A 23,092-nucleotide genomic window follows, 5' to 3' on the forward strand; every position below is an offset into this window, starting at 1 on the left:
ACCACTGAAAGAAATCAAATGAGACATAAGGAACCGAACCAGTTTCACAGGCTGGAACACTCAGTGCAGTTAGGACGGTGGCCCCCTCCCATAGATCTATCAATTCCTGGCCATCTCAGTCAAAATCTCAGCAGGGGGCCTCCCCGTGGCGCAGCGGTTGAGCACTGGGTTGAGAAGCTGCCCGCAGCCTCTGCAGCGCCAGTTCAATCCCTGGCCACTGGCGAGGGTCCCGCATGGCGCGCAGACCTCTCCTGCCGCCCGCTGCTCCCCTCAGCAGTGTACTTCAGTCCTTCTGCCTGCTCTGCTCCCTGCTCTGGCTCTGGTGAATTCTCTCACCCTCCTGTGCTTCTGACTGTACCCAGTGCTTGTATAAATAAATAAATAAATAAATCTTTAAAAAAAAAAATCTCAGCAGGAAGTTTTTCCTTGTTGATATCAACAAGCTGACTAAAATTATTTGGAAAAGCAGTGGTGCTCAAACGACCAGGACAAGTTGAAAGCAAAGAACTAAGTTGGGGGATTTATACTCCCCGATTTTAAGTTTTACTATAACGCTATAGTGACCGGGCAGTGTAATGGTGGAGAGGCCAGGTGCACAGGCGGCTGAGAGAACGGAGCAACGGACCTGCACCGAGCAGGTGCTGGCTCTTGAGGAAAGAGCAGAGATGAATTAGTGAGGCAGAAGAGTGTCAGGAACAACTGGATGTTTATGTGCAAAACAAAGGGGGAGGTGAGGAATCACAGTTGCTCCGGCTCAGGGGTCAGCCCTGTGTTTCTTCGTCTTGAAGACCCTCCTCTGCTTTGGACCGACTTTCTTGATCTTCTCTCTGGAGTTCTGTCTCCCATCGGGTTTGCTCTGGTCGAGGCCCCCAGCACTTGAGAAGCCCCCACGGATACTTGAAAGGGCAGTTTTCCGGGTGTCGAGTGTGTTCCGGAGAAGGCGTTCGTCCCGCACCCGTGGATCCGGGGAGGTCAATAGGGCTTTTCTCTCAGATGAAGATTTGTCTCCACCGTCTCTGGCACCTGAGGCCTGAGAGCAGGGGAGGCTGGCCACGTCGGGAGTGCCGGATGCCCCGCTCCACCCCTCCCCTCACAGTTTTGGTCCAAACTTGAAGCCAAGCGTCCCCCGGGCTCTGTGGGTTGTGCTCCTCCCGGCTCCCTCTTGGGAATCCTGCTGGCGGACGCCGGCTCTTCTGAAAGCTTCTGTTTCTCCGGAGTCGTCTGTGGTGTGCCCTGCCCTGCGCTGTGAGGGCTGCCTCCTTCCTCCACCCCAGCCCGGGGCCAGGCCTCCCCTCACGTGCAGGGCACGTCAGCAGAGCCAGTGGGCAGGGCACCTGGGAGTAGATGCTGCACAGGTGTTTACCCGCAGAACCAAACGCTGATCAGGGGTCACCCCAGCCTCAACCCCGATGGCGTTTTACAAGCAGTGGCCTCTTCTCTGTAAACAAACCTGAAGTAACGAGGGCGCCAGCCTCAGTCACAACACCAACAAGGAAGGAAGGACGGGGCCAGGTGGATGCCCGGAAAACACATCCTGGACCAGGGGTATAAAACCCGGCAGCCCCAGGCACCTCCACACAAACACTCACACTCACACTCACACTCACACACGCACCCTCCCCCCTCCAGCCACACAACATGGCCGCCTCCACCCTGTCCGTCTGCTCCAGCGACCTGAGCTACGGCAGCCGGGTCTGCCTGCCCGAGTCCTCCTGGCAAGGGGACGACTACCCCGAGAGCTGCTGCGAGCCCCCCAGCTGCACCCCCAGCTGCTGCGCCCCCGCCTCCTGCCAGACCCTGATGTGCGCCCCGGTGAGCTGCGGGTCCAGCTCCTGCGAGCCCTCGTGCTGCAGCTGCTCCCCCTGCCAGCAGGCCTGCTGCATGCCCGTGTGCTGCAAGCCCGTGTGCTGCACGCCCATGTGCTGCACGCCCATGTGCTGCACGCCTGTCTCGTGCACACCTGCCTGCTGCACGCCTGTCTGCTGCAAGCCCATGTGCTGCACGTCCGTCTGCTGCACGCCCATGTGTTGCACACCCGTCTGCTGCAAGCCCGCCTGCTGTGTGCCCGTCTGCTCGGGGTCCTCCCCCTGCTCGGCCTCCTCCTGCTGCCAGCCCAGCCCCTGCCCCCCGCCCTGCTGCAAACCCTCCTCCTGCGTATCCCTCATCTGCCGCCCCGTGTGCAAACCCGCCTGCTGCGCCCCCGGCCCCTCCTGCCAGCCCGGCTGCTGCCGCGGGGCCTCCTCCATGTCCCTGCTCTGCCGGCCCGCGTGCCCCCGCCCCGCCTGCTGCTGACCGGCCTGTCCCCCGAGGGCTCCCCCTGTGAATGTGAGCTTCCCAGCTGCCCCACAGCCAGCCCTGACTCCGGTCGGGTTCCTGCCCCTCAGGACGGGGTCCCCCACATCTGCGTGGCCCTGACCAGGCCTCCTGGGCCCAGCAGCCTGCCTCGCTGCTCCCCGGCTCCTGCCTCCCAGGAGGCTGCCCACCTGCTCGGGGCCACCTGTCCTTCCCTCCCTGTTTTTCCTCTCGGGCCACTTGGCCTCCACTCCCACCTGCCGGCACCCTTGGGTGCCCAATAAACTCACTCACGCTGATGCGCTGCTTCCTCTGGTCTCCTTGGGGGGGTCGTGTGGGTTTGACTGGATTTGGCCTCTTGCAGCCCCAGGAGCCTGGAGAAGGTGCCTGAGAGGCCCCAAAGGGCAGGAGCCTGAGTCCCCGGGGTCCGTGGGGGGCAGGCCTTCTCAGTGGCTCCTATGCGGCCTGCCAGCTGGTGTGGTCCCTCCAGATGCTGCTGCTGGGGTTTTGGGGGCGTCCTGGAGAGGGGTGCACCGGGCCTTACCAGACTACGCACCCGACCCGAGGCTGCCCTCCCTACCCCTGCCGTCACCAGCCAACCCCCACCTGTCCCCTGCCCTACACCTGCCCTCCCCTCCTCTGCTCCCTCCCCTGCCCCACACTCTTGGCCCAGCTGCCCCCTGCTCCGCCCTCACCTGCCCCTCACGACCCCGGTCCCCCAGCCCTCCTGGCCGCCGGCCCTCACTGAGCGTCTCTTGCAGAAGAACGAGTACCTGCTCACGGTGCTGGCGGAGGAGCAGGACGCGCTGCTGCTGGGCCTGCGCTTCTCGCCGCGCCGGCTGCACTTCCTCTTCCTGAGCGAGGCGGCGGCCGGCGCCTGGCAGACCCGCGTGTCCTTCGGGAGCCCTGCGCTGGCCGACGGCCGGTGGCACACGCTGGTGCTGGCCGTGGCCGAAGGCTCCTTCTCACTCACGGCAGACTGTGGCCGGCCGGTGGACATGTAGGTGCCCGGGTCGGGGGGTGTTGACCACGGGGGCTAGAGTCCAGCCTGGGAGCCGCTGGCCGGGCACTTGCGGCGGGAGAGCATGGGGTGTGGGCTGGGGTCATGGATGCCAGTCCCCCCGAGGCTGAGGCGGGGGCACGTGCCAGCAGGTCCCGCTTGGCTGCAGCGGCACTGCAGGGGCGCTGCCCCATAAACGCCCGGGGAAGAGGCCGAGCCGGGCAGTTGCACCCCAACCCCAGCCCAGACCTGCTCCAGGGCTCTGCCGGTGGCCTCTGGCCAAGCTGGGGTGAGGGACAAACATTCTCCCCTACGCCAGCCACAAGCAGGGTGACCCCGAGGCCTGGGCACAGCCCGCGGTGTCCCTCCCATGTGCCCCAGGACCCTATGCCTTGCTCTCGAGACGCCCCCAGGGAGGAGACTCGGCATGCACCTCCCCCAACACCCTCGTGGCGCCCCAGAGCAGGGCATGGCCGTGCCCAGAGACCCCACCTGGCCTCTGCTGAGCAGTGCAGGCCCCTGGGCAGCGGGGACACTGAGGGTGCCGCGCCGAGGGCTCTGGAAAGCCCGGCTTGCTGCGCACGGGCTCTGCCAGGCTCTGGGATGCCTCGTGGGGCCCCGGGCAGGGAGGATCTTGGAGTGGACGTCCTGTACACGGCGCCCAGGCCTCGGGAGTGGACTGACATGCTGGGCGAGACCCGGGCACAGGCCAGGCTGGGGACCCACCGCAAGGCCCGGCCAGTGGCGGCTGCGGGACGGGGGTCCTGCATCCCCGGTCCTCGAGAAAGTGTCCCCCCGCCAGCGGAGGCATCTCTGTGAGGGGCGCGGGAGGCCGGGTGGGTGGCGGTGAGGCGCCAGGCCAGCTGCCGGGGCCAGGCAGGAGCTGCGGGGCCCTCAGCTCGGAGGCCGTGGTCAGGCAGGGACAGAGCACTCTGGGGGACGGGGTTGGAGCTGGCCTGGCCGGTCAGCGGCAGCACACCGGTGCGGCTGGCCTGTGGGGCCCGGACAGCTCCCCCATCCCGGATGCAGCCCCCAGTTCCGACCCACAGCCTCGGGACCACCAGTCAGGCACATGCTGTCCTGCCCTGGCACCACTGTGGCCTGAGAGGGGGGTGACTGGGCCCCTATGCAGGTAGAAGCCGCCCAAAGCTTCCGTGAGGTTGAGCAGAGGCACTGAACCCTTCCTTTTGTGGAGACCGTCCTCCTGGGGAGTGGCACCCCCAGATTCACAGTCACTGGAAATCTCTGTGGGAGCTGTTTGGAGACGGGGCCATGCTCAGTGCAGGCCTCTGGGCTAGCGGGGCGGCCCTGACCGGCGCCCCCATGTGGCGAGGGGGTGGGAAGACAATGCCCGCCCTGGCTCATGCCCCGAGTGGGGGGCGGCCTCTGTGGGTGAGCACTGGCCTGCTGCTTCCTGCAGTGGCTCCAGGCCCCTCAGCCTGGCGCGCTCGCCCTCCATGTCCACACGAGCGGGGGCGGCCTGGGCCGGCCGTCCTGACACTGTCCCCGGTGCTTCCAGAACAGCCGACGTGTCGTTCCCTGCCTCCCTCTCCGTGCGCGGAGCCCGGTTCTTTGTTGGCAGCCGGAGGAGAACCAAAGGCCTGTTCACGGTTAGTGGGGGGGGGGGGGTGCTGCCCGCCCGTCGCCCAGCTCTGCCATGTGCGGGTCAGGAGGGGCAGCAGAACGGGGCAGGGGAGTTGCTGATGCCCGTCTGGCCTCCGCATGTGCTCTGCCCTGACACTCGTCCCCGCTGTGCCACAGCCCTGCCCGCGCGGCTCCGGAGCCCACCCCCGCCCCCTGCCCCGGTCTGGACGGCGGGACTGGACGGCCACCCTCTCTCCGCAGGGCCTACTGCGGCAGCTGGTCCTGCTGCCCGGCTCGGACGCCACGCCCAGGCTGTGCCCCTGCACGAGCGCCGAGCTGGCCACGCTGTCCATCCCCCCGATCCTGCAGGGCCTCCCGGGGAGGCCGGAGGAGAACGAGGTGCTGAAGCACACCTATGGTCAGTCGCTGCACCCCATGCAGGCCACGCTGTCCTGCTTCCTGAGTGGCTGCCTGCCGCGCGCACACCAAGCCCCGCAGGCCTGACCTGGGGCTCCTGTCGTCCATGACCCCCCCAGAGACCCCAGCTTTGCTTGCCTCCGCTGGGTCTGCGTCCTCCCGAGGCGAAGTCCACGGAGGGGGTTAGCCCCCTGCTGTGCAGCGCACAGAATCCCGACCCACACTGGGCCTGGGGCATGCGGCCCTGCTGGCTGGGGGGGTCTGCCTGCCTGGACAGGCAGCGGCCATCTAGTCCTGGACGGGCGTCCCCTCCCCGAGGCACCGGCCATGTCTGGGGGTGCTCTTGGGAGGCGGGGCCCTGGCTGCCATGGCTGGGGAGCCTGGAGCTGGCGTGGGCCTCAGGCCACTGGGCTCCATGACTCGGCCAGCCTGTAGAGCTGGGGCTAGCCGTGCCGTGGTCACTGTGGCCCGGTGGTGGACAGCAGACAGGTGTGGCCGACCGCAGAGTGCACCAGCGCCCGGTGTGGAGCGGCAGGGCTGGGGATCTCCGACATCTTTCTTGGGGCACACTGTGCACTGGCCTGTCCCTTGCCCCCCAGAAGCTGACCTGAAAGTGACGCTGGGCGCCCAGCCCCCGTGCACCAAGATGGAGGACACCCAGTTCTGGCTGGACGCCGGCCGTAGGGGGCTGTACCTGTGTGTGGGCAGCCGCTGGGTCTCCGTGCTGACAGGTGAGCGGGACGTCGGCCCCTTGGCCCCAGGACCCACCGCAGCAGGAGCCAGCAGGCCCCGGGCACCGACCTGTCCCCCGAGGGCCAGGAGCTCAGCCCCGGTGGGGCGCCGGAGCGGGCGGGGCGGGGACCGTCTCAGGCCAGGGAGACCCAGCCCCGTCTCTCCCAAGGCAAAGAGAAGCTAGACTACGTGGAGGAGCACCAGAGTCTGCACACCACCTCGGAGACGCTGGGCATCGAGGTCTTCGCCATCCCCCAGGCCGGGCTCTTCGTGGCCACCGCCAACCGCAGGGCCAGGTCGGCCATCTACAGGTGGACGGACGGCCAGTTCACCGCCTTCCAGGAGATCCCCACGCACCAGGCGCAGTCCTGGCGCCACTTCACCATCGGGAGGAAGGCGAGTGCCGCGGCCGCGCTCCATCTGGGCCACGCCACGGGGCCGCCCGCCAGGCGGAGTGGACGAGGCCCTCGCCTCAGCACTGCCCGGGCCCCCGGCTGGAGCGGAGACCCAGACGCCCACGCGAGGCCGGCACGACCTGCTGGGTCAGAGCCACCCGGCACGTGGCCAGAGCCACCAGCTCCCCTCGGGACCCGCCCCGGGACACGGGCCATGGCAGGGGGTAGGGCTGGGCCCCAGGCACCCTTTCCCTCAGGGGGGCCCCATCACATGGCACCTGTGGCCCGTGCTTCTGCACCCCAACTCTAGAAGGCAGTGTCCTGGGGCGTCTGCCCATACCCAGGCTCTCGCCAACACAGGGAACACAGCCCCCCTCACCTGCCCACCTCACTTGCCCCCCCATCTGCCCCCCACCTGCCCTCCTCACCTGCCCCCACCTCCACCCCACCTGCCCCCTCATCTGCTTCCCACCTGCCCGCCTCACCTGCCCCCCTCACCTTCCCCTCACCTGCCCCCTTCACCTACCCCCCTCTCCTCGCCCCCACCTGCCCCCACCTGCCCACCTCACCTGCCCCCACGCAGGGACAGCACGGTGGGCAGAGGGACGTGCTCCCAAGGCTGCCCACGTCACGCTTTGGTTGGTGATGTTTTAAAGAGTTTTATTGTCGTTAAAAATCCAACCACATCTAAGAAAAACTGGGAAGCTCAGAAAAACAAGGGGAACACCTGCGCCTGCGCGGGCAGGGCTCGTCCAGGGGCTGCCACCACGCCGCGCGGCTGCTGGCCGTTCCCGTCCAGTCACGTCCCCCTGGGTAGAGCCTGGGGTGTGCCTGGCCCTGGAGGCCACCCCTGAGGACAGTGCCGGGGCGGGGGGTGCCCGCGGGGTCAGGGCGTCCAGGGTCCCGCCCACCCCTCGTGGAGAAGATCCGGGCTCTGGCCCTTCCTGCCTGGGCTCTGGAGATGGGCACGGGGGCCGGCGCCAGCGCGGGAGGTCAGCGCAATGGGGGTCGCGGCCCAGCTCAGCCTGCGTCCCCCAGGCGGGCGCGGACACAGCCGGGCCCAGACCGAGCGGCAGGGCCTTGCAGGTCTTCCTGGCCGTGGCCAACTTCGAGCCCAACGAGCAGGGCCAGGAATTCTCCGTCATCTACAAGTGGAGCCCGCGGAGGCTGCGCTTCGCGCCCTACCAGCGAGTGGCCACCCACAGCGCCCGCGACTGGGAAGCCTTCCAGGTGGCCGGGGAGCACTTCCTGGCCGTGGCCAACCACCGGGAAGGTAGGCCAGGCGAGCCCGTAGGGGGCCCGGGCGGGGCCTTCTCATCCTACTAGAAACCAGGGTCCCCTCCCGCCCGTCCTGGGCTCGGGCCCCTGTGCGGGGGAGTGGGCGGGGCTGGGCGCGGCGCTGGCCCCCGGCACGGGCGGCCTCACCTGCGCTCTCAACTGACCAGCAGCTCACTGGCCTCCCCTGGCCGGGAGGCGTCTGCCTGAGCAAGGGGGAGGCCGGCTACGGCCACGGCCCCCGCGTTTGGAGGATGTGGGGTGGGCAGGCTGGACAGTCGCTGGCGCGGCACCCCCCAGTGCAGACCTCGGGCCCTTGGTGTTCCAGGCGACAACCACAACGTCGACAGCGTCATCTACAGGTGGAACCCGCGGACGCGGCTCTTCGAGGCCAACCAGACCATCGCCACCTCGGGCGCCTACGACTGGGAATTCTTCACCGTGGGGCCCTACTCCTTCCTGGCCGTGGCCAACGCCTTCAACGGCACGTCCACGCAGCTGCACTCCCACCTGTACATCTGGCTGGTGGGCTCCTTCCGGCTCTTCCAGTCCTTCCTGGTGAGGAGACCCTCGGGCCAAGCCCCCCCACTGGGCGCCCCTGCCACGTGAGCGGCTTCTTGACCCATGAGCGGGTGGGGGCGCCTGCGGCCTGGAGGCAAGCGTTGCGGGCACCGGCCACTGCAGCCTGGGGTGTCCAGCAAACACAGGCGGTACAGGGGCTGGTGGCCGGGTGACCGAGAACTCTCAGAACATTCCACACGCACCACCCCCCTGGGGCAAGCCGGGGTCGTGCAGGCAGAGTTTCGAAGTCAAGGAGGATGGTGAGGCCTGGACGGGGCTCCCCAGTCCTCAGGGGAGAGGCAGCTCCGACCCCAAGACTGGTGCGTGGCGTGGGCTGTGACCCAGAGGACCACAGGGCACAGCCGGCCGCTGCCCACCGGCCTCAGAGTCATCAAGGCCAGTCGGGGGCAGCCGCGGCGTGTCTGCCTGTCAGGGCAGCTCCCCAGGAAGCGACATTAAGACAAGCCTGGACGGCCCTGACAGCTGATCAAACAGCACCCGGGGGCCATGGGCCCTGCCCACGCACTCCGCCCCCGCATGGGGCTGCCCCAGGCCCCGCTGGACCTGGGTGTGGCTGCCGCTGGGGCTGGCACGTCTTCAGGGCTGTGCTGAGGCCAGAGAGCCCGGGACCCTGGCAGTCGCGTGTGTGTGCGCTGTGTGTGTGTGTTCTGTGTGCGCTGTGTGCATGTGCTGTGTGCATGTGCTGTGTGTGTGTGCTGTGTGTGTGCACTGTGTGTGCGCTGTGTGCATGCACTGTGTGCATGTGCTGTGTGTGCACTGTGTGTGTGCACTGTGTGTGCGCGCGGTGTGTGCACTGTGTGCGTGTGCTGTGTGCATGTGCTGTGTGTGCACTGTGTGTGTGTGCTGTGTGTGCGCTGTGTGCGTGCGCTGTGTGTGTGCTGTGTGCACTGTGTGTGCACTGTGTGTGCACTGTGTGTGTGTGCTGTGCTGGCAGCTTGCACCCCAGGCAGAGGACGCCCTGGGGGCCGGGAGGGTGCGGTCCAGGCGTGGGGGCTGCCGTGCCTCTGGGGGGTCCCCTCCTCTCTGAGAGCTCCAGGGCTCTCCTGGGCAGAGTCCAGGCCAGGGGCGTGGCCGCGGGGCCCTGGGGTAGGAGCCCAGGTCGGGGACCCGTGCCCGGCTGGGCCATCTCCTGGGGTCAGGCTGCGGGAGGTGGGCGGGGCTGGCGGCAAGTCTGGAGGAGGTGACCACCAAGGGCAGCAGAGGTTCGGGCGAGGGGCTGGAGGCCTGTGGGGGCGGGGCTGGGAGGCGCCTGGCGGGGCGGAGGGGTGCAGCGGGCGCTCTGAGCAGGCAGCGGGGCAGCAGCAGGTCTGGGGGTTCTGCTGGGGGCGGGAGGGTCGCCTGGAAGCTCTGGCTGCCCCACCGCCTGGCCGGGCTCTCGCCGCCTTCACGGGCCAGCGGGAGCGGCGGTGCAGGCCCTGGGGCTGCGCGCTCCTCCTGCAGGACGCCCCTGCCCGCTCCTAGACCACAGAGGCACCCCGCGTTTTGTCCCATCAAAGCCTGAGCCCCATGAGCCCCGATGACGGTGCCGCCCAGGGAGCTGTCAGGTCCCGCCGGAAACGCCGCCGCCCGGATGGGGGTCCTGGCCCGGGCGGCTGGGGGTCTGGGCTCCGGGGGAATTCCGCCCTGGGGGGGCTGCTCCCGCGAGTGCTCTGTGGAGCCCTTTGATGTGGGCTTTTCCGCCCCGGTCCAGGTCCCACGCACCGGCCCCACCCCTGCCGGCCGCCGGGCTGTCCCGGTCCCCCCTCGCCGTCCTGGCCCGGGGCCCCGCCTGTGCCCCCAGAGCCCGCAGCTGCCACAGCCTCTTGGCACACCCCACTCTTGGCTTCCAGGGAGCCCAGGAGGTCGCACTGGGCCCGATGGGGCGTCAGGTGCTCGCGGCTAGCGGGGAGCCCGGAGTGGGGGTGGGAGGAGGGGTGTGTGCACCCGTGTCCATGCACACGCATGAGCTGGCTGTGCTGGCGTGTGCTGGCGTGTGCACATGTGAGCTGGCTGTGCTGGCGTGTGCTGGCGTGTGCACATGTGAGCTGGCTGTGCTGGCGTGTGCTGGCGTGTGCACATGTGAGCTGGCTGTGCTGGCTGTGCTGGCATGTGCTGGCGTGTGCGTGGCTTCTGGTGCGTCTCTGGAGGTGGCGGGCTGGGGCGTTGGACGCCCCTCCGTGCGGGCCTGTGGCGAGTCCCAGGGGGCGTGCAAAGCCCTGGGGTCCCAAGTGCTCCCAGAAGCCACCGCAGAGGGACAGGGAGTGACGCCTGTGCAGGCGTCCTCAGCTCGGGGTCCTCAGGCGGCCTGGCCTGGCCTGGCCCTCAGGCCCCCCGCGCTCCCCGTTCTTTTGCTTAAACTCCCTCCCTTAGGCCTCCAGAACGGGCGGCCAGTGGCGCCCTCTGCTGGTCACAGGGACAACGTGCACGCCCGACAACTGCACTTGGGGCCGCCGGCCCAGGGCCTTCCCTGCGGGCAGCGCCTCTGAGACTGGCCAGGCCAGAAACGCGGGCGCCCGCCTTGGAACATGATGTCCAGGGAGGCCCCACCGGATCCCTGAGCGACCGGGTGGCCTCAGCACCGGCCCCCGGCGTGCCTGCAGCAGGAGACCCGCTGGCGGGCGGTCCGAGCCCCGCAGCAGGACCAGCCTCAGCCGGCTAGGACGCCTGGGGCAGCAGGGGCACCCTGGACTCTCGCAGCCGGCCCCGGCATCCTGCCCCTGCCCCCCGGCTCCATCCCTGGTTCCCCTGGATACTGGGGACCCAGCCTCAAGGGGCTGCCGCCCTGCTGGGGACGCGGATGTCTCCACCCCACTGGACACGGCAGGAGCCTCCGTCCCTGCTCCCGGCCACGGGGCGCCCTGCCCCGTGTGGCGGCGTCTCCCTGTCCCCCCACACTGCAGAGATCAGGGGGCAGAGACCTCAGGCACTGACCTGAGCGCCGAGGTCACATTCTCCCCCTTAGGAAGGCGCCCAGCTCTGACCCAGGCAGCGGGAAGCGTGAGGCTCCCAGGGACCTGCCCTGCCCAGCGCCCCACGTCCCCCTCACCGGAGGGGCCCTGGGGAGTGAGGAGAGGGACACGCGGGTCCAGCAGCTGCCGCCCACGCCCAAGTGTCCATGAGGAGCTGGACACACGCAGCAGGCAGGGCCTGGAGCTCTCTGTGCCCCCCCCAACAGCGCGGCCTCAGCCCGGCTGGGCCCAGCCTCCCACCAGCACCGTCGGGGTGCAGTGCCTGCTCCCCGCTCCCACCTCCCGGGGCCTCTGCCCACGGCCGCTCTCGGTGACCGCTGACCGGGTCTCCTGTGAGGCGCTGTGTGCCCAGTGTCTGCCCCCGCGCCCCGCTCTCCTGAGGCCCCGCCGAGCCCCTGCGGGCGACGGTCCCTTCCACGACGCCTCCCGTCGGCCGCGACTCCGTCCCCGCGCCCTCGCCCCTGCGCCGCCCACCCTGGTGCCGCCTGTGCCGCGCCCACGGGCCCGCAGCTTGGGCGTCTCTGCAAGTGGGCGTCACCTGCGCTTTTTGAAAGTCGCCTCCGCGGTGACAGAGCCCAGCTCCCGGCTGCGCGCCGTGGGACACCGAGCTGTCCTGGGGACACCGAGCTCCCTACTGAGCACCCGGGCCCCAGCGGCCTCCCCGCCCGCCCCGCCCCGTTCCGGCACCGGCCTCCCCGCGGCTCTGGCATGAGCGTCGCGCGCGGCTCTGCTCGGGTCCTGCTTTGAGTCTGATCCGCGTGGATCCGACCGGTGTTTAGTCCAGCTCGGAGAGGCGCCATCACTCACGCAGCTGCGCTTTCCGCCTATCTCTGTCCCCCCCCCACCCCCCGTGACCCCACCTGCTGGCGTGTGAGGCCCCGCGCTGCGCTCCAGGGCGCCCCCGCCCCGGCCTCCTCCCCGAGGTGTCCGGTCCATCACATCTGCGGACCTGCCTCCCGGCTCACCAGCGGCTCCGGGTTGTCTGAGACGCCCCCCGCGGGTTATGGACACGGGCGCCCACCCTCAGGGTCGGGCCTTGCGTCGGCTTGTTTCCCAGGGCGCCCGCCCCCGCCCCGCGCGGGTCCCCACAGGCGCTCACCGTGGTCACTGCACAGTCCTCGTCTGCTCACACCAGTGTCCACGCGGCGTCCGTCGGCATCCGCAGGGCTCACCTGCCTGCCTGTCCAGCTGTGTAACCTCGGGGACGTCCCCAGCCGCCGTTGTCGAGGGTCCCGGGAATCTCGCCTGCCTACGTGTGCCTCAGGGTCAGACAAGACCTCGAGAGAGGTTGACGTGGGGATGCTGGGGGCCCCCTCTCTGCTAGGAATTCCCCCATGCATTTCTGGATACTCTGGAGACCCCAGCTCTGACCCGGGACTCCCCGTCTGACAGCTGCTGCCTCCCCTCCCAGGCCGCACCGCACAGGCTGCCTTCAGGCCGCACCCTTGCCGCTGCCGCAGGAGACACCGTCCAGAGCCCCGCGCGTGCGTTTAGCCTGTTCACCCAGAGCGCGAGCTCGTCACCAGCAGGAGGGGCGTCTGCACTGTCTCCCCCCGTTACAGCCGGAACCCCGGGTCGCTGCCAGCCCATGGAACGGGCAGTGCCAGTCCTTCCTGCTGACCCCGCGTTGAGACCCCAGCCTCTGCCAGGGGAGCCCCAGCCTCTCCCTGCTCCCCGCGTGGCCTCCGATGGGCACTCCTGCCCTGCTTGGTCCCCCGAGGAGGACATCTTCACGTCCGCCCCACCCCGCTCTGCAGGGCTTGGACCCCAGGCCTGGGTCTGATGTCTCTGGCCCTTTCCCACACGCCCCACCACTATCCCTGAGGCGCCGGCCAGCGACTTCTCCTGCTGGGCCCCACAGCGCCCAGCAGTGCCCACAGTGCTCCAGCTCTGTAGTTCAAGCTGCAGACGCTGCATATGGTAAAGGCCCAACCTGGAAGTCCCAGCACAACCACCCTGAGGGCGACGAGTGATTGACGCCAAGGAACCCCGAGGTGGGGCTGCCAGCAGGGCCCAGGCAGGACCCTATGCCGGGGAAGGGGAGTTGTGAGACACATGAGAAGTACCGAGATGTGGCTCTGGAGTTCTGAGCTAGGGCTAGAGGAGCCGGGAGGGCTCCCTGGAGGAGGTGCCGTCCTGTTGGGCTGACAACGCGCACTGACAAACAGGCGTCGTGGAGCAGGTTGCAGGATGCTGCTGAGGAGCAAGACCCTGGCCTTTTAATTGACTGAATAATCACAGCCTCAGTGTGAGGGGAGCAGGACAACGCGGAAAGGGTGGGTGAAGCTAGAAAACGTGCAGGGTCGGGGTTGTGAGTCTGCCCCCAGGCGCTCCTCAGCTGCTTGACGACTTGGTCTTGAGATTGAGACAAGCCCTAGATCCCGGCCGTGGTTCCAATTTATCAAGGTGGCCACTGAGCAGCATCCGGGGCCCCTTGTCACACATCGGTCCTCGGCCCCTCAGGTGTGCCCGGTCACTCCTTGTGATGCCCGCCCTTGCTGGGGTGGCCCAGCTTCTGCTCCTGGTTGATCTGAAGGGCACTTCGCAGGGTTGGGCTCCCATGACTGACCAGACTGTTCTGACCTTGCACAGGAAGGGACACCCAGGGGACACACGTGGTGGCCAAGCTGGCCACTAGGAGGCGCGACACACATGCCAGAGCTGGACTTTGTGGGGTGGGCAGCACGGCCCGGCAACGGGGACGTGCAGAAGGCTTGGAAGCACCCTGCGGCTGGTCCCCTGGGAAGTGTGAGCGCCCTTCAAAGGGGAGCCTGGGAAAGTGAACAAAGCCAGGGGTTGTGCGGGGGCGGGGCTGCTCAGCCAGGGGCTGATCAGTGGCCGCCTGGGGCCCGAGGGCCTCTGTCCACCTGCTATGCGCCCTCGTTCCGTCCTAGACCTTTGGTGCTGCAGACTGGGAGGTCTTCCACATCGGAGAGAGGGTCTTCCTGGCCGTCGCCAACAGCCACAGTTACGACGTGGAGAGGCAGGTGCGGAACGACTCCTACGTCATCAACTCCGTCATTTACGAGCTGAACGTCAGCGCACAGAGCTTCGTCAAGTTCCAGGAGATCCCCACCTGCAGGTGCCGGCTGAGGGCGTGCGGCTGGGCAGCCCGGCAGCCTTCCTGGAGGCGGCGGCGCCGTGGGCCGGGGCGAGCAGGGGACCCTGGTGTGGGGGTCGTGTGGCCGGCATCTCCCCGGCCGTCGCCAACTTCCCCGGGCCCTGCGCACCCGCGCTGGCGTCTGATTTCGCTCCTGCGAAGACGTTGGTTATAACCCCGTGGGCTTTATTGGGCTCAGAGACACGTGGCCGTCGCCAGTCACAGGGGATCTTTTGCATCACCCGGGCACGGCCCCGCCCGGCCCCTGGTCCCCGGAGCAGTGGCCCCGGCCCACAGCTGGCCCTCCTGCCCGGAGCTCCTAGGCCTCCCGATAGCCCCGCGGTGGCGTGTCCAGACACACTAAGCCTCCCTCTGTGGAGGGACACCGGCCACTCCCACCCGACCAAGCGACGTGGTTCAGAGGGAAACGCAGGCTTGGGGTCAGCGACGCAGGGGCGGGGCGCAGGGTCACGCGGCCCCGACTGGGGGAGGGGCTGCATCTATGGTGGACGCATGTCACGACTATTTTTTTAATTTTAAAAAGCAAACAAATAACTTGATCTCCCTGGACCAGACCGGCTCACGGGTGACAGGAACCGCTCCCCTCAGACCCCGCCCCTCTGTGGGTTTTGGGGCGCCCAGCCTGGTTCCGGGACTGAGGCCAGCGCCCCGTTCCTGTCCTCACCGCTCACCTGTCCCCACAGCGCGCTGGACTGGGAGTTCTTCTCGGTGGGGGACGACTACTTCCTGGTGGTCGCCAACTCCTTCAACGGGAGCTCCTTCTCCGTGAACAGTGTTATCTACAGGTAAGGGGCTGGAGGGCGCGGCCTCCTGGGGCGACCCTCGGGCCAGCGGACACGTGGCAGGTGCTGGGCGCCGGGTCCAGCCCGGGACGCCGGCAAGTGTGGTGTGAGGGACCGGTGGCCTGACGCCTGCTCCACGGCACGGGCTCTCCGCGGACCTCCCCCCTCGAGAGGCAGCCCCTCCTCACACGGGTGTGGCCTTCCCGTCGGAGGCCTGGTGGGGCTGCAGCAGCGCAGACGAGGCTTCTCCTCTGGGCTCGTCCTGACGGCCAGTCGTGTGTCTAGGCACCCCCACACCCCCGGAGCGCCCCCCACGCACCCCACAAGTAGTTTGTCTGAAGGAGTCTTGTGGGGCTCAGGCGTCTAGGGGTGGCACTGCCTCGGCCAGTCTGGGAATAGGCCTCTCTACCCAGGTGTCCTGTCTGCTTTGCTGTTTTCTGGGCTCCCCTGGGTGTCCCAGAGCATGCGGGGTGGCGCCCGCCCACAGCTCAGGGAGGGCATGACCAGGTCCCACAGCCCTGGCGCTTCCTCGGTGCCAGGCGTGGCCCTGCTAGCGGTGGCTGACCCGGGGGCCCCATGGGGCCCCTGCTCTGCTTGGCCGTCGGCTGAACGGCTGACCTGGGTGCCTCGCGTCCAGCTGGGACAGGAAACTGCTTCTTTTCCGGGGGGTCCCCTTCGCTAGTCTGATGGGGCAGAGCTTTGCGGAGACTTCTGGGGTCTGAGTGGCCGGAGAGCGGGAGTGTCCGGCTCTCCTGGTCCAGCTTCGAGGGGGACCTGGACCTCCTGGGCGCTTCCCTGTCAATAACGTCTCCTGAACGAGCTGCCCGGCCCCCCAGCAGGTGGTCTGGTCAGGTCTGTCTCGCCTCGAGTGGGCTCTGGCTGTCGAGAGCTCACCGGGAAATCACTCGCTTGCTCTCACAAACTCACGTGGAAAATAAAGTTCCAAAGACGACCAAGCAAATTTTGAAAACGAACAGTGGGAGAGGCCCTGGCGCCGGCCAAGCCGCTCGGAGTTTGCCAGAACAAACCAACATGTCAGCGAACAGAACAGGCTGCGGCCAGAGCCGGGGGTGCGGCCGCCGCAGGGGCCAGCTCACCCGCGAGGACGGGGCCTCGCTCGTAAGATCACCCCGGCGGTGTCGTCTGCACGAGAGCGAGGTCCTCCCCCGGCCTCGGGGGCTGTATAAAGATGAGCTCCGCGGGGTCCCAATTCGACATGTAAAAAGGCAGCAGCAGGTACTGAGCAGCAAAGCCGAGAGGACCCACACGACCTCGAGGAGGCCCCGCGGCCGCTGCCCGCCCAGTCCGAGCCGGTGTGGACAGGGGCCTGCTCGCAGCCGGGCCAGTCGCTGCCGCACGCGGGACGGGGGGGACACCCCACGGAGCAGAGCAGATGATGGCTTAGTTTTGAGAAATGGGAAAAGATTATAAACAGGAACTTCCAGAAAAAGAGCAAACCGAGAACCCGCACGTCAGGGCTGCTCCCCGGGGGACACCCCTGCCTGCCGCTCTTCAGGCCACCGCGCTGCTGCCCGAGGGCCCCAGCCCCCTGCGGGCAGGCGTCACCCTGGCCTGTCTGGAAAGGGTGGAAACTGGAGTCCCTGTGCAGTGGCCAGTGCCCGCTTGGGCCCCCCTGGACGTGGACCTGCCTCTGGACGTGGAGCTGCCTTTGGACAGGCTCCTTTGAGGGCAGAGCAGCGATGCTGATGGGGCGGTGGGGCACGGGGGGCTCCCGCCAGATCAGCCTCCTGGCGGCTCGCTCCCCCATCCCCATCTGCCCGATGCATCACCACCCCACCCTCCGGGGTGGCCCCAGGGGCCTCAGGGCTGGGCGGTGGGGGGTGGACATGGGCCCATCACCCTTCCCTGCCTCAGTTTCCCTCTTTATAGTCTGCGAAGTCCCCTCCTAGTCCCGCTCCCCACACCTGCTGGAGGGTGGGTGCCTCACAGCCCCTGTAGGCCCCACAGCCCGGCACGGCCCCTGAGCTGCCTCTCCCCGCAGGTGGCAGGGCTACGAGGGCTTCGTGGCCGCGCACAGCCTCCCGACCTTCGGCTGCCGGGACTGGGAGGCCTTCCGCACCGCGGCCGGCTACTACCTCGTCTACTCCAGCGCCAAGGAGCCTCGCTCCCGGGTCCTGAGGCTGAAGATGGGGTGACAGATGGAACCCCTCGCTGCACCCAGACTCTGCTCAGGAAGCCCTGCCCTGGGCGGGGCAGCGAGCCGGGGGTGTGGGGGGATTCCAGGGCCGCCGTCCATGTCCTCGGCCCTGGCCAGTGGGGACACATGCCCGGGGAGCCGCCATCCAGCGTCCGAGGACATCGCCCCAGCCCCGTCACCATCGCGGCTGTGCCGGCCGGTGTCCAGGCTGGAGGCCACAGCTCTGCAAAGGCCGGGGCTGGGCCGGCAGGGACTTCGATTTGAGGGAAGGTTGACCAGGAGCGGCGGGCAGTGGCTCCCTGGCCTGGGCTGCGTCCACGCGTCCACGCCTGTGCTGCTCCAGGACTCCACACGCCTATTTATTGTCTTCTGTCGATACACAAATATATTTATGATGTGCTGACCACGCTCATGGCCTCTGCGTGCCTTGGGGACTGACGCCCGGATGTGGCGGCCACAGCCATGGGCCCCCCGCAGGGTCACCTTCACGGGGATACTTCCTCCAGCCTCAGTTTACCCATAAGTGCACGGGGTGGGGCAGGGACCAAATGCCCTGTCCTGCTGCAACCTCGAGGTCCCGCCCATGGGAGGCCCTTGGGTCAGTGGGAGTCGGGGGTGCGTGGGCTGGTGGGTGAGCAGGTGGATCTGGAGGCTTCCCCAGTGGGGTCCCCAACTTGGATTCCTCCTCTGGGGGTCTCCTGCCTCCTTGGTGGCTGGGCTGCCAGAGTCTGAGGTGCCACCTCCCGGGATGGGGCAGAGGGGAGGGAGCCATGGCCCCCACAGGCCTGGGGCCAAGGCTACTCCAGGGGGCTGTGTTGGGAGGTACCTGTGGGAGAGGCCAGGGTGGGGGCGTCCCCTGGCTTCTATGCTCTCTGCGTGTCTGGAACCCCAGGTTCTGCCCAGGTTCACATGGCCAGGGCAGTGGCTCTGCCCAGTTGGGCACCAGGTGGGCCGCCCAGGAGGGGGATGCGTGTGGAGCCCATAACTCCGAGTCCAGCCCAGAGTCGGGGTACACGTATGTGGGTGCCCCCATAGCCAGCCTCAGGCCAGGGCGTGGCGGCGGGGAGGGCAGGTTCTGGGGGATCCCTGGGTTCTGGCAGCAGCCTGGGGTGGGCTCACCCTGCTTTGGAGAAGCAAACATCAGAGCAGAATTGGGATGCAGAAGGAAGGGGGAGCTCTGCGGCTTGTCCCCAGGGCCCCCCGGGCGGGCAGGCTCGTCGCGTGCTTGCGGGCATCTCTGGGCCTCAGAGACCCGAGTCTCCGCCAGCAGTGCCTGCTGGACAGCACTGGCCAAGCGCCCCAGGGAGCCTGTGCAGCAGCTCCCGGCTCCGGGGTGGGGCCAGCTGGAGCCCGGCTGCAGCCCTGCGGCCTCCCCACCCTTCCCAAGCCAGGAGGGGCCACCGAGCGCGGAGCAAGGGGACAGGGCCCGACCTCCCCAGGGAAGCAGCTCCACCCGGTCAGCATCTCCGAGAGAAGCCAGTGACGGACGCTGGAAATAAAAAGCTTCTAGAAGGGAATTTTCCTAACCGGGGACACGTTCTAGAGAGACGAGCGGAGGCTGTGAGCCGAGAGGCCGGCGCCCAGGGCGTTCAAGGCTCCCTCAAAGCTGCGCGTCTTAGACGGACCTAAGGCCGAGCACCGCACAGGTGCGGCAAGGGCGCCTCTGGGCTCAGGCCAGACGCCCGTCTGGTGGGAAGGGCACCCGCAGACCCAGAGCCAGGAGGCCCCGCAGCCATGGGCGGGACCAGGCTGAGGAGGAGACCCAGGGTGGGGAGCAGGCTGAGCCCTGATCAGGACGCCCCAACACCACCAAGGGATGACCCGGGGTCCAGGCCCCTCCCAGGGGCAACCCTTGTGCCCCGGCTGCTTGAGGACCAGGGCCCCTCTCCAGTGCTGGGGGCAGGGCGCTCACAGGTCAGGTCAGCTCCTCTCACCGCAGTGCAAGTCGCTGGTGGGAAGGCCCCAACCTGGCGGCAGCACCGTGACATCCACACAGGCCGATGCTGAGGCCGCGCCCGGCAGGGTCAGCAGCTGAGCTTTCGCTCAAGCACCTGAGGGCCTGGGGACCCGCCTGGCCGCTCCACCCACCTGGGACCTCAGCGGCAGGGAGACGCAGGGCCCGCTCTATCTCCCGAGTCGATGTCCGGAGTGGACACCCAGGGGTCCCAGCTGAGAGGGCCCCGGTGGGGTGCCGAGGGCCCTGGGGAGGCCAGCACCAGCTCCCGGCGCAGACGGAGGGCAGGCCCTAGGCTGTGCAGGGGCCCATTCTGGACGTGCCCACGAGTGACAATCCCAGGGGGTCTGGCACGGAGGCCACAGCTGCCCAGAGATGCTTCCGGCTGGTGGTGACCCCCAAGAGTCTGAGTGTGTGGTGGGGCAGGGGTGCGGGCCGCCGGGCGAGAAGGGCCTCTGAGGCCATCAGAGACTCGGGTCTGGCTTTTTTTTGTCTCCTTATAAAAGGAGAAGGAGAAAGCAGCGCCTCGTTGCCACAGCGGTGGGTGGGGAGCTGCGGGACTCAGGCCCCCCTGCTCTGGGGCCCCCAGTTACAAGCCGGGCGAATGCAGCTGCCCCACTTGAAGTAAAGGCGAACGGTCCTCCCCAGACTCCCACCCTCTCCTCCATCAGCGCCTGGGCCTCGCTGTCCACAGCTGCCCGAGGCCGGTCACGCCGCAGCCGGCAGTCTCAGCTGCGCCGCCTTGGGCCTGCCGGCTCACCGTTCTGCGCCTCAGTTTCCCCCACGGGCCCCGCTCCCGCCTCTCCCAGAGCGTGGGCCCCGGCGAAAGGCAGCCCCAGGGACGGGGCCTGACACCGCGCCCCTCCCCTCTGCACAGCAGGGGCCTGCGTCAGCCGCGCCTGTCCCCAGGCCTGCGTCAGCCGCCCCGCACCCGCCCTCCCTGGCCGCGCCGTTGCCCCGGCTACAGAGGCAGACAGGCCGGCGGCTCCGGGCTGGGCGCGCTGGGGCTGGGCCAGGCTCTGCTCGGCCACTCACGCCGGCGTCCCTCAGCCCCCGGCGCCCGTTTGACAGCACGCAGGGCCGCTCCCGCGTGAGGACTTCCAGGCCCCTGTCAAGGCGCTTCCGCCCAGCTCCGTCCCGAGCAGGCCGCCTCCCGCTCCGTCCCCTCCCCGGGCCTTAGGAGCTCCAGTCCGAGTCTGGAAACAGAAATTTCCCCGCACCAGCCGCGGGGATGACGCGGAGACGCCCGTGAGCAGGGGTGGCGGCGCCGCCCGCCCGAGACCGCGCTGTCCCTGTTGGAGCCCGCGGTGGCCGCCCGGCTCGGAGGCCGCCCCAGCTCGGGCGGCTGTGGGCTCGCTGCGCCGGCCTGGGGTCCACCGCGTCACGCCAGCCAGGCCCAGCCGGCCGGGGCTCCCCAGGGCTCTGTCTCGGAGAGCCCGCCCGCGGGGACGCCAGCCATCTGCTCGGGCCAGCGGCTCTCGGGCCTCTCCCCCACTGCCTGACCACCTGAGGGAGCAGCCAGGACGGAGGGTGGGGGCCCCATAGCGCAGAGCCGGGGGAAGGCTGGGAGCTCGGGGCTTCCCCTCTGGAGGGCAAGGCCAGGGCAGGGCTCTGACGGCCAGGACGGGAGTCCCCGGAGAAGCTGGGCTCAGGCCAGGCAGGGGGCGGCAGGCCCCGGGGGAGGTGGACGTCCTGCGAGTCCGCCCCAGACTTGAGACTGCCTCTGAGGCCTCCCTACAGCCAAGACCCCAACCACAACCCATGGGGGAAGAGAGGCCGGCGCCGTCTGCCGGGGACAGCCAGGGCTCTCCCCCAGCGCGGAGCCCGGGACCCCAGGCCCCGCCTGGCCAGCACAAGGGCAGAGGACGGGTGAGCGGCCTGCACTGCGGCCCTCAGGGCCCTGCCTGGAGGGCGGGACTCAGGGCAGCCCCACCCCCTCGGGTCTCGCCGCTCACCCCAGACCCCACAAGTCAAGGGGCCGGAGGCAGGGGAGAGGAGACTGGGCTGGGGTGAGCTCCCGCAGGCCAGCAGTGCCCGGGCAGGCGGGGTGGGCCAGACCCGGCCCAGTGGTCGCCCTTGGCTGGAGCTGGCCTCTCCTGGGGTCTCCAGCCCTCTGCTGGGGTCCTCACCGCCCCCCTCCCCAGCAGGGGCAGCTCGGGAGCCTCCGGCGGCACTGAGGGAAGACTGGAGCCCGCAGGGCGGGCAGCAAAGGGCAGGGTGAAGGGGCCACTCCCTAGAGCCCTGGGAGCTGGTCAGGCAGGGCCGGGCTCTGGGCCGAGGCTGGCAGGAGAGCAAAGGAAAAGCTTCGCAGCAAGGACAGGCCCGAGGTCCCCCTGCAGGTCACAGGCCGCTGGCTGGACCCGACCCCCTCCTCGGGCCTCTGTCCACTCTCGTCCCCTGACCCAGGTTCACAGACCCGCAAACCCCAGGGGCCAGCTCCTCGTGTGGCCCGGGTGGGCGGGGAGGGACCGAGTCGCCCCCATGTGCAGGGAGCGCTGCGCTGAGGCTGCTGCTGGCTCCGGCCCGCTGGGGAAAGTGACTGGCCGCCCGGGCCGCCCTGCCACGGCCAGCAGAGCCGGTCACCGGCGGCCTCTGAGCCCCGCCACCGGCTCCTCATGTGCGGGGCTACGGGGGGCCGCCGGGCGCCAGGGTGTGGAGCCCTTTCTGCAGGCCGCGGGTGGGCGGGCAGGCGGGCGGGCAGGGGCCGTGGGGCCGTCGCACCGGCCCTGGGAGCCCAGGGTCTCGCCCGAGCCTCGCGGGTCCGGGGCGGCTGCAGGCCCCACGGCCGGGACATCCAACTCCTGCAGGTCCCACTGCACGCACGGACGCCCTCGGCGACAGCCCACGTCGCCGCTCCCCGCGCGAGGCCCTGCGCTGGGCCGCTGAGCCGCGAGCAGACCCGGCGGCGGGGCGTCAAGTACCCAAAGCCATCCGAAGCGGCTCAAAATACACTCACACGGAGAGCGTGGAAGACAAAACCCGAGGACGGGCAGTCCCGCTGTTTTGGTGGCGGCAGCTTCAGTAACAAGCCCCCGAGCAGGGAGCAGGTCGTGAGGCGACCCGAGCCGGGCCGAGATTCCCGGCAGCAAAGGTGAAAAGGGGGGGAGAGGCGGAGTGGGGGACAGGAGAGAGAAGGAGGTGGACAGGAGGGGAGGGAGGGGAGGGGAGGGCAGGGGAGGGGAGGGGCGCGGGCTGGGGGAGAGGGAGGCTTCCTGCCGGCTGCTGCCCCCACCCCCCGCCCCATCCGGGAGGAGCCCTGGGGTGCAGGAGGAGGCACAGCAGCCACTTGGAGGCTGGGCCTCTGGCAAGCGGGGCTCAGGAGTGGGGAGCAGAGCGGGAGGGTCAGTTCGGCGCTGACCTTGCCCCCTGTCCCCCGCACCCCCCCTTTGCCAGGTTCCCTCGCTCTTCTGGGCCGGGCTGCCCCCCTCCGGGCTGGTGTGGTCCGAACCACGCTTGTCACACGTTTAACAACAGCTCGTGTTCAAAGGTTAGTCTGAGGCGCCGTCCACTCGCTCCCGGAACCCTGGCGTCCACTCCTGGCTCTAGAGAGAGGCCTGTGGCCAACGCGCTCAGGAATCAAGGCGAGTCGGGCCCATGGGGGCATCCTGCGCCTTCAGCAGGCAAAGTGCTCCCCCAGCCTCCGCAGAGGACCCCGCTCACGGCCCCACCGGGGCCACCTCTCCATCCCCAGCCCGGCAGCCACGCGAGCCATGCGGAGCCGAGGGACACGGACCCCCTCAGGGCGCCTGCTTAAGTCCAGCAGGGCCGCTTCCGGGCAGGCCCTGGGCAGCCCTCCGTCCCCCAGGCGTCCCTCTCCTGGCCCCGCAGGTCTGGTGGTGCAGCGCCAGCCTG

At 68.8% G+C, this 23,092-nt stretch overlaps 2 protein-coding genes across 2 annotated transcripts in view; both read left to right on the forward strand.

The window, feature by feature from the left end:
* TSPEAR (thrombospondin type laminin G domain and EAR repeats) overlaps positions 1-17,284 on the forward strand; it is a 34,353-nt gene extending 17,069 nt beyond the window's left edge. Inside the window, exons 3-12 of the mRNA XM_037524769.1 lie at positions 3,054-3,292; positions 4,812-4,902; positions 5,138-5,294; positions 5,893-6,024; positions 6,195-6,421; positions 7,507-7,693; positions 8,024-8,253; positions 14,120-14,307; positions 15,030-15,131; positions 17,131-17,284. Of these exons, the coding sequence (XP_037380666.1) occupies positions 3,054-3,292; positions 4,812-4,902; positions 5,138-5,294; positions 5,893-6,024; positions 6,195-6,421; positions 7,507-7,693; positions 8,024-8,253; positions 14,120-14,307; positions 15,030-15,131; positions 17,131-17,284 (1,707 nt within the window). The remainder of the gene's footprint in view (positions 1-3,053; positions 3,293-4,811; positions 4,903-5,137; positions 5,295-5,892; positions 6,025-6,194; positions 6,422-7,506; positions 7,694-8,023; positions 8,254-14,119; positions 14,308-15,029; positions 15,132-17,130) is intronic.
* On the forward strand, positions 1,639-2,292 carry LOC119256714 (keratin-associated protein 10-8-like). The gene has a single exon (XM_037524474.1). It carries the CDS (start codon positions 1,639-1,641, stop codon positions 2,290-2,292), a length of 654 nt encoding a protein of 217 aa, XP_037380371.1.
* Positions 17,285-23,092: the final 5,808 nt, after the last annotated feature.

The sequence above is a fragment of the Talpa occidentalis genome, unplaced genomic scaffold (assembly GCF_014898055.3).
Source record: "Talpa occidentalis isolate TD23 unplaced genomic scaffold, MPIMG_talOcc4v2.1 talOcc4.4, whole genome shotgun sequence".
NCBI classification, from domain to species: domain Eukaryota; kingdom Metazoa; phylum Chordata; class Mammalia; order Eulipotyphla; family Talpidae; genus Talpa; species Talpa occidentalis.

What these genes read in the sequence shown, in the direction of transcription:
- LOC119256714 (XM_037524474.1), top strand. Translation starts at nt 1,639, where the DNA reads ATGGCCGCCTCCACCCTGTCCGTCTGCTCCAGCGACCTGAGCTACGGC.